We start from the raw sequence: 10,134 nt of genomic DNA on the forward strand, positions 1-10,134 counted from the left end.
ATGAGTTCTACAAACCAAGATCATAATTTTTATAGAGAGTTTTAGTTATCACAAGTAATTTGCTTTAGAATGTTAACATAACCTGGCAACCTGGTGTTCTATTACCATCTTATAAAAATCCTGACAATTATAGTTCCTGACAATGTAATTCCTGACAAAGTAATTGCTGACAACCCCTTGTAAACATGTATTTAGTTTATAAGTCAACTCCCATAGTAGGCTAGCTCTCTATATTAGGAAAGTTATTCCCCTTTAATTCCCTTTATTATTTTTGCCATGGTGACCTAGGGCTTAATTTGCATTTATATCAATCCACTCTTGATTTATCAAACTATCTGTATGCCTTTCTAATGTTAGACCTCTTTTATTAAAAATGTCGGGTGTGCATAGCGCTTAAATAACATCGGGCTCGATGTACTATCATTCCAAAACATAGCGGCATTGTCAGAAGAGTTTTTGAATTTTTACTGTTATAGAAGAAAAATCACCAGAAAACCGAAAAGCAGGTACTCCAAAAGGTATTTTATGCATATGTTAAAGTGTATCTCTTCGTCATATTATGCAAGTAGTCATATTTCACCAGAAAACAGAGCTCTGTTACTGATTACAAATGAAACGGGGTAAAAGTAGGGACCAATTTCTGGCCATATCTGACTCTTGTATAGCTGCAGGTCTGTAGCTCCCTGTCTGAAAAAATTCGGATGGACGACCTGGGAGCTACTGTGCCTCCCATAGTAAAAAACTGCAAAAAATGCGCTAGTTTGGACCTGTTATCCTTTTTTTTTTTACACAAACTCTATGAAAACAAGTAGTACCATTAAATTCTTCAGGCAATTTACTACTGATCTTCACTTACTTGCCTCACACTTTCTCTTAAACATGATAACAAACCTCGGAATATGAAGTTTATTAATTCATGTTGAGATCGAGAGTCGCCATTTTTAAATGTAAACAAACTGCACCACTTCAATTTACAGGGTTGATGATGGTGTTTAAAGTGACGATATCTGTAGTAAAATGTCAGAGAATTTTTTTTTATCAAATATTGGTACAGAATTTGTTCATAAATGAGATTAATCAGTCCAAAACGAGCGCATTTATTTGTGCGCTGTAAATTGCAGGTTTTTACTATGGGAGGAACTGTAGCTCCCAGGTCATCCATCGGAATTTTTTTCAGACCGGGAGCTACAGACCTGCAGCTCACTCTTGTAGGAAACTCGGCTAGGCTAGATATTAGGACTGAAGCCTTCACCACATATCGGAACAGTTCTTCAAAGTTCATGTCTCAAAATTCAGGAGGTCCAACTTTGGTAGCTTGTTAATGTGAAAATTTTAATATTTGTGACTTTGTGTGTCGCACCCTCAAATTTGCTCGACCATTTCATACCTGTGATAAGTAACGTTAACTGTACATGAGAATTAAAAAAACTGGCATTTGGATGAAAAATGCTGTACACTGCCCATCAAAAAACGGAAGAAAAAACATTACAAAATATATTTTAAATTCTTTAATAATGCAGCTTATTTATAATTTAAAACCATTTAATATTTTACTTTCTTTTCACTCATCCTGGAGTAGGTGAACACTTTGTTTTGCTAAAATTGTGGAAGAAATGGGAGTGCTATTTTTGCGAATATACTGAAATACAATGAAGAGAGTATATAATGTTCACACCTTCACATGCAACAGTTTGTGTACACTACACAACTATCGGACTGTCACATGTCAAACACAGGTGATTGTGAGAATTACAGGAAATCAATGGCATTTCGAGAAAAATTCAAAGTATTGTACAGTTTTTCATTTACCATGAATTTGGTGTCCGGCCATGATTCCATAAATGGGGTGTATAATTTATTCCAACATTTTATCCAATTGCTTTGTTTGTTATGATTTAAACCACCAGATATTTTGTACCTTTTGATTAAAGAAATTCCTTTAAATCATTTGAAACCTTTACATCAGTTTGTACTGAACCAGAATAAAGATTCCCTATGATTATGATGAGCAAAAAATGAAAGCAGAATCAAAACATATCTATCAGCTCAGCTGTTTAAATTTTGAAAGAATCATATAAGGATAAGAAATGCAGATTTAATTTTAATAATTCTTTTGAAGGATGATTGAGATGCAAAATTGAAGTGGGGGAGATACACAAATATTACAATTTCAACTGCTTCAAGCACAGAAGTTGAAGCTGAATTTTCAGATATGAAATATGAAGGACTTGATCTCCTCCCAATATTCAGTGATCTAATGGTTCAATTCAAATATCAACCCAAGGCAAACCTCTTTAAAGATTACTGTGCTTTAGGTGTATTCTCATTCTGTTTGAATCTCAATACTTTAATAACAATACCAATAAACTCCTTCACTGTAACTGCAATACTGATTCTTTTGCAGGGCAAATTGATACATATAAAATATGATGCAACAGCAGTTACTACATGTATAGTCATGTCGAATAATTATCTTCTGACAAATACTACGCCAAACTATGTAAATTTGCCTTGCAAAAAGAGCAGAATCTCAGTTATTTTGATAGGATGGGTTTGTTAGATTCAGAGTAAGCGGATCTTCTTTGCAAGTCCCTGCTGATTTTGTGTACTGTAAATTTTTAATTAAACGCGAGGAATGAATATCCGCGTAAAATCGCGAGAAGCCCGTCTCGCAAATTCTAAAATCTCGCTGTTAATTTTGGGACACATGTAAACTACATGAAACTTTGATAAAATTTCGGCAATCGCGATTTTATGTACTCGCGATTTGATGGTAAATCGTTGAATCGCGGAATTAAGTTCTCGCGTAAAATAAGGAATCTACAGTATTTAACTACCGGTATTATCACTTTATCTGTTGAACACTTTGCCATTATGAGGCATACATGTGTATTGTAGTTGAAACTCTCCAATTTTAAAGAATATCAAAACTGTAAAAGTTCGATATTAAAGTGAAATTCTGATATCAGAATGATAGTAAGTTTGCTATTTAAAATTGAGCTGCCAAACGTAAATTTTCAGACTAAGAATAAATAATTTGATGATTTCACAACATTTTTTTAATCATACACGATTTAACCTGCAGTCAGAGACTTGAAACCACATATTTACCAAGATGGCCGCTACAAGGGAGAAAAGAAGCAATGCTGGGAATAAAATGTCCCGTCTGCTGGAAGCAGAAGATGAGGACGAGTTCTACAAGACTACATATGGAGGATTTAATGAGGTAAAACACATACTCTATGCAGGGAAATATTCACCCTCGTTTTATTTTTGCTCCTTTCTCTCTCGTTATCAGTGGGCAAATTTAAGACTGGGCGAATTTTAATGCCTCAAATTATATCTTGGTAAACGCAAATGTGTCTGGGTGAAATCAAGTCGAGTTGAAAATGCTTGCAAGTGCAGAAGGGTGAAAATTTCACTGGGCGAAAATAACTATATATCGTATACAGTACATGTACTAGTGATACAGAATGTCTGTGTACTGTAGCTATTGAACATCTTTTTTGCTTTCTATTTTAAATATCTACAATATTTAATGCATATTTATTGACTTTTATTAACTGGGAAGAGACGTTTTTAATTTTGTCTTAAACTGCTCTTTGAGAATTAACTTGAATATATTAGTGTTTTGAAAAACTGCACTGAAAAGCTATCGAAAATCTTTATTATATCTATAAAAATAAAAAAAAAAGAACCCCACATTTATTTATACAAGATTTTTGTTATCTTTGTGTACTTTAGGAAGAAGATGATGGTATCTATGAGTCTGAAGAGTCAGTTGATGAGGACACTGATTCAGATATTAGTATTGATGAAAACGATGAACTGAAAAGTGACGATGAAGATGAAAGTCAAAAGAAAAAAAGAAGAGTAGTCACAAAAGCCTACAAGGTTTGCCTCTTTTAATCCAAAGAGAAAAAACAGTCAAACCTCGTTATCATGGACTAGATGGGACTGGTTAAAACTTTGATATATATGAGTATTCGAGATATCAAGGGTGAAAATACTTTAAGTGTATCAGTGGATGGGACTTACAAATCACTTCAAGATATCCATTGTATTTGAGATACCAAAGTTCAATTGTATCTTTTAAACTTGAAATTCCAACTGAGTTTTATGATTTGCAGTATTGTAGTGATATGAATGAATTGTATTTACACATACTTGACACGTGTTTTAGGAACCACTACCAAAGAAGAAACCTGAAGAGAAGAAACCAAAGCCTAAAACAGAAAAAGTATCCAAAGTTCAAATCTACCACACACCAGGTTAGAACAATCAAATGAATTACAAATCACATATCCTTTGCAACAAAAATAACTAACTGAAAAAGATTGAACATGTGTATCATATTAGAATAATGGCTACTTTATTAAGTACCGGTATTCATGGCTGTGGCATGGAGTCTTAGCGTAAGAAACTGATTTTTGCTTTTAATTATTTTAGATGCTAATTTACCACTGTCAGTAGTATATTAAGCAATAATCGATTTAAAAAATCTCATTTGGCATCTTCTTTCGTATTAAATTGTGATGCAAAAAACATTTTTAACTCATGTTAGAAAAAAAGAAGCTCAGGAACACTACATCAGAAAAATCTAAGGCGCGGGAGGAAAGGGACAAACAGAGAGAGGCCCGGGCCAAGATGCTGAAGGACATGGCTGCCCACAAGCGGGTGTCAGAGGTCAGGAGGCTAACCCAGGAGGAGCTGCTGGAGGAGGCCAAAATCACAGAGGAGGAAAACATGAAGTCCCTGGGTGAGTGTGCTTTGGGTGGGTAGGGGGTAGAATAGAATAAGGATAAGGGAAAGTGAGTGTGCATTGTGGGGGGGGGGGTACGTTAGAGTAAGGATAAGGGTTGAGTAAGGTGAAATATTTGTACAGGTGAGTGTTTGTTTGGAGAGTTCAAATAGACTAAGACGAAGGTAAGGTGTAGTGAAGTCTGTGTGTGAGTGTTCATTTGGAAGGTCAAGTAGAGAAAAGGTGGAAGTAAGGCACTGTATGATGCAGGTTAGAAACTGTAAGATGAAGGTGAGGTACATTGAAGTCTCAGTCTTGGTGAGTGTGAATTAGGTGAGGGGGGGGGGGGGCAAGGAAATGTGAGGTCTGTTGGTATGTATGCATTGAGAGGGTTGAAAAGAGTATAAGGGGAAAAGAAGAATTCTTGATATTTTGCTGGAGCTTTTGATTGGAATCTTAAAGAGATCATTTTTTTTTCTTCATGGAAAAGAGTTTCTACAATTAAGGTTTTCTTGAAAAACATTTCATAAGAAATTAGTTTGTTCTCTTCCATTTAAAAGTTTCAAATTTTTGAATTATGAAACATGGAATGTTGACAAAAAAATATATGTATATATTTGTACATGACTGATGTATATTTATTTTTCACATATATTTCTTATAAAAGTATGTTGAAAGCTAACGCATTAATAACACCAAAACAGAAATGGGAAGGTCAAAGGTTAACGAATGGTTTTAATTTTGTCGCAGAAGTTGAACAATGTTTATCTTCTATGTCATTAGCAAAATTCATGGTTTTGCCAATTACAGCACCGGCTCATCTATTGAATTTAACCCTAAAGATGATAGAGAGGTTTAGAGAAATTAATTACATTTCCATAAAAGACAGGAAATTACAGAAAAAAATTAAATATAAAGTATTAAATTGTTATTTATTTTTTAAAGATGTATATAGCTGCAATATTGTGGACATGCAAATTTTAATAACTTTAACATGTGTTACTCAATTTATTTTTTTTGCACACACTGTTTCATTTTATCATTGATTATTGACCATTTTTGCAGAAAACTATCAAAGAATGGAACTGGAGAGAAAGAAAAGCCGAATTTCCAAACAGATACACAAGGGCCCAATCATTCGTTACCATTCCTTGACCATGCCTCTTATCGAGGAACTACCCCCAGAGCCAGAAATCAGTGTGGATGAAGACAACAGGTATGAAATTACCTTTTTTTTAAATAAAAGAATGAAAAGAGCTAAGTTTTGTTTAATATTTGGGATTTTTTTGGCCAACAAACAAGTTCATTGTGGAGAGAGTTATCTCTCTTGGAATGGAATCTGTTTAAGGTGGCTCGACACACCAATGCATTATTTGATGGATCAATGAAGAATTCTCTTTGAGAAATGATTATTCAAAAATGACACCTATATTGGCCTCTGATTATTTTATATGAATTTTTTTGTATTCTTTTTATAGAAACCGGAAACATCGTTTTAGCTGCGAAAAAGATATATCAGAGCTAAAAAAAATTTATCAATTAATGCACAATACAATTATCTATGAATGCATATCAAAAACGGCCAGATAAACTTTGAAATTTTTTTGTAAAAAAAATATTTATGAAAATGAAAATAAAGGATTGTAGATATTTTTTAAATCTATGGATAAAAACTGCAGATAAACTGTTACTCGCATTTAACAATTTCTGTACAATCATATTTCAACAAGAAATTGAAACCAAATAGTGAAATTAAAGTATAAATGGAAAATTTTAAAATCGAACCGATCCCGATTGTAATTAAACTGATCCCGAACGAAATCACATAAAGTTAGAATGAATCAGAATTTTGCAAAAATTTCAGGTTGTTTAGCTGTCAAATGGTTTCGTCATTTACTAACTTTATAATTCATATCAATTACTTAGAAAAAAACTGCAGTTTATTTGTTAAATTTCAATTTTAAAATAATTTTGATCGGGATCAGTTTTTTTTCAATCGGGATCGGTTCAAATTTGATAAATAGCAATTTTTCCAAAATTTCGCATTTTCATTTCAATTTCTTTGTAAAATATCATTGTTTAGTAAATAGTTTATGTGACTATATGTTATTTTTAAAATTTTATCCATAGATTAAAAAGATATTAAAGAATTACAATTTTGATTTTCAGAAATATTTTTTTAATTAAAAAATTAAACACTTGACCAAACGATCTTTAGCATGAATTTATTTATAATTATATTACACATTAATTGACAACAAGTTTTAAGCATTAATATATTCTGTTTGTCAGCAAAACAGTTTTTCTTATTTCACTGAAAAATACAAAATAATTTGTATAAAATAACTGAAAGCCGATATTGATCTGTGTTTTGTGGAATCATGTTTCAAAAAAGATTCTCTATCGATCCATGAAATAAAATTTTGGTGTGTCGAGGAACCTTAATATCAGTTATCTTGGTATAGTTGGGATATTGAGATAATGAATCTCAATACATTTTACAGATAATACAGGTTTTTCTATGTTTGTTGAAACTTTTGAAACTTATATTTAACTCAAGGCATCACATGGGGTATAAATGTACGAACATAAAACAAATTTTAAACATATAGAACTGCTTTACATACCTGTAGTAGCCTAGGAATGTAAGAACAAACATATATTCATGAGTTTACAGGTGTAGGAAGATAATATATTGTTGTGTTTATTGTTTAAAAACTGACATAATAATTTTACAGTATTTACACAAACATATATGTATTTATCATGACTATTCACTTTCATGGAGTTATCATTTTTGGTAAAAAAAAGAGTTATCTTTCTTTGGTTTGTGGGCATATGATATATACAAGCGATTAAATAATGCCACAAGCATTACACTGTATTTCGAATATTGATATAATTTTTTTTCAATCAATTTCAGTGGTGAAACACACAGAAGAGTTGATGAAAACGAAAAGTGTTCACGGACATTTGTAACATTTACAGACGAAAGAACCTTTAGGGACTATTTCTCACAGAAAAAGCGTAAGGTTCCCAGCAAACAGTTTTGTCCGGTTACCAAGTTACCAGCTAAATACTATGACCCTGTGACACAGACACCGTTTGCTAATTTACAAGCTTTTAAGTGTATTCGAGAAGCTTACGCCCAACAGTTGGCGGAGGAGGCTAACCAGCGAAAAAAGTAGTTCTAATAAAAATTTTGATATTATGTTTTTTTCAGCCTTTTTCTCTTTCTTCAATTTTTACATTTTATATACTATGCAGAGTTGACACCAACTATATAAATGCGGAAATATTTACTAATTAGATATTGATATTCATATAGAGACTTTTTTAGGGTACAAGGTGTTGTTAATTGCTATGCAGCATATGAGATGATAAGTTTTTTTTTTTCCTTTATACTCAGTATATATCTACCTGTTTGATACACCGAGTACACCTTTGGCAAACAAAGGTATTGTTCTAACAGGTGACACGTGCGTTCCTTAAAACACTGGATGTTTAATTATGTAATCAAAAATCAATTTAAAACTTTAATATACATCAAAGAATTTTAGGAGATAAAATAATGAAATATCTCATAGCTATTCAGTCTCCAAGATTTCTGTTGAGCGTTTTCCCCAAGACTATCGAAAGCACAATTATTTCATATATATGTACCAGGTTTAAAGCTTTCATGAATGTTAAATGCTGAATAAGCGTTCCTATTTGTGATAGTGAGCAATATCCTAAAATAAACCCATGATATCTACTGATCCAGATAAAATGTTTTGAAATTGTGTGTGAAAGTTTGCAGCTACTTGTTATTTCGGATGCTATCCCTGGTTTTTATGTGACGGCACAATCGTTACTTGTACTTTTTTTTTCTAAGGAAACTGGTTTATGACCAGCGTAATAAAGATGTACATGTATATATTAAACAAAAATTGAATAATAGTACGCGTATATATTCAATTTAATGAGACTAAATCTCGAGGGTATGGTAACTTTATACACCCATGCGCCTGTTATGCAATTGGCAGACGTGGTGCACTTCAGCGAATGATTTATGAGTTGAAATCGAACGCACTCTTCCTCACGGTGACTTTCGCTTTCTGAGACTTTCAAATAACGAGAGATGAGAACTGATCGAATTTCACTTTCAATGGAGATCTTAAAATAAAACACATCATAAATAGATTGCTTTTTGTACTGGATAAGTACATGCCTATATTTCACGGAGATGTCGTTTTGGGACACGTTTATTATCACGTGACAGAAACAGCTGTTGGTTATCCGTGATACAACTTTTATTAGAATAAGGATAAAATTGATTTTTTTGGTTGCAATGAAGTTTTAATAGCCTAATTGTAGTCTAAATATTGTCCATATTTAAAATAATAACCAGTTGTAGGGTGATATTTGATATTCCTCCCTTCCTTCCTTCCTGAATATATTTCATCACGGACGTACATGTACATACTGAGTACATAAAATCATTGGAAATTTTCTTTTTGTTATCATAAATAAATTGCATAAAATAAACTTTTCAGTGAAATGCTGTTAATTTTGAATTTTCAAAAGCATTCTGAATATCAGCATTTACTTCCCCCCCCCCCCCCACAGTTTGCATATTTACAATGTGTACATTGTTGTGATTCTGGCTTCAAACTGATCGATTTACGCATGTCTCCTCTGCATGCCATATATATTTGCAAGTAAATATGATTTTATGGCTGATCTAATGTAAATATCGACCAAGAGCTTGTTTAAAAACTGCAATGTTTTCTTTGTATTTTGAATAAGCCATCAATTTAAACTATCAGTATGTTCATGGGAATGCATGTTTATGTGTACAGTTTGTGAATTGAAAGATGCTATTAAGATGATTTAAGATGTCGACCCTTGTGTGCATCTTGTGCATATATCGTCTGGTGAAAGAAAAAAAAAGATAAATAGTTTCACCTTGATTTCGACCATCTTTAAAGAATAATTATATAAAAGAGCTGTTGAAACGTAATCATTACTTTGAAACCAGTTCCCATGTTTCAAGGTCGTTTCAAGTCCGTATGTAAAATGTAAGGCAACGTAAGCATTATGTAAGAACTTCATGACTTTGACACAGATTTTAATGTTCAAGGTCATTTGATGGTCATAATGAAATGTGTGAAACGCAAGGTAACGTAGCCATGAAATTCGAATAACCTTCCTCTATTGCTCTGTATTCCTACGCAAATTGAGATTTTTTTTTTACCATGTTTCGAATTACCAGGACAGGCATTGGATTCCAAGCACTAGACAATAATGTACCCCCATTTTTTGCACTGTGTTTGTGTTATTTTTCTCGTAAACTTTTCAATGTTGTTCATGAAATGAAATGTTTATGCAATGAAAGTAAGCATGCGTGTACG

The 10,134-nt window shown here is 32.7% G+C and overlaps 1 protein-coding gene across 2 annotated transcripts; it reads left to right on the forward strand.

Moving 5' to 3' along the window:
* The first annotated feature begins 410 nt into the window (after positions 1-410).
* LOC128168227 (vacuolar protein sorting-associated protein 72 homolog) lies at positions 411-7,954 on the forward strand. Of its 2 annotated transcripts, none has more exons than XM_052834414.1 (7): positions 411-518; positions 3,086-3,226; positions 3,745-3,894; positions 4,184-4,271; positions 4,565-4,759; positions 5,807-5,957; positions 7,665-7,954. In XM_052834414.1, the coding sequence occupies exons 2-7, from the start codon at positions 3,116-3,118 to the stop codon at positions 7,927-7,929; spliced, it is 960 nt and encodes a 319-aa protein (XP_052690374.1). In that variant the 5' UTR covers positions 411-518; positions 3,086-3,115; the 3' UTR covers positions 7,930-7,954. The 2 variants fall into 2 exon arrangements, with proteins under 2 accessions (XP_052690374.1, XP_052690375.1); XM_052834415.1 differs by having other exon boundaries at positions 412-506.
* The last annotated feature ends 2,180 nt before the right edge of the window (positions 7,955-10,134 follow it).

This window comes from Crassostrea angulata, chromosome 10 (genome assembly GCF_025612915.1).
Source record: "Crassostrea angulata isolate pt1a10 chromosome 10, ASM2561291v2, whole genome shotgun sequence".
In the NCBI taxonomy this organism is placed as follows: Eukaryota; Metazoa; Mollusca; class Bivalvia; order Ostreida; family Ostreidae; genus Magallana; species Magallana angulata.

Coding starts and splice junctions, on each gene's coding strand:
- LOC128168227 (XM_052834414.1), top strand. CDS start 3,116: ATGGCCGCTACAAGGGAGAAAAGAAGCAATGCTGGGAATAAAATGTCC. Junction 4,272..4,564: donor TCAAATCTACCACACACCAG/GTTAGAACAATC, acceptor AACTCATGTTAG/AAAAAAAGAAGCTCAGGAAC. Junction 5,958..7,664: donor AGTGTGGATGAAGACAACAG/GTATGAAATTAC, acceptor AATCAATTTCAG/TGGTGAAACACACAGAAGAG.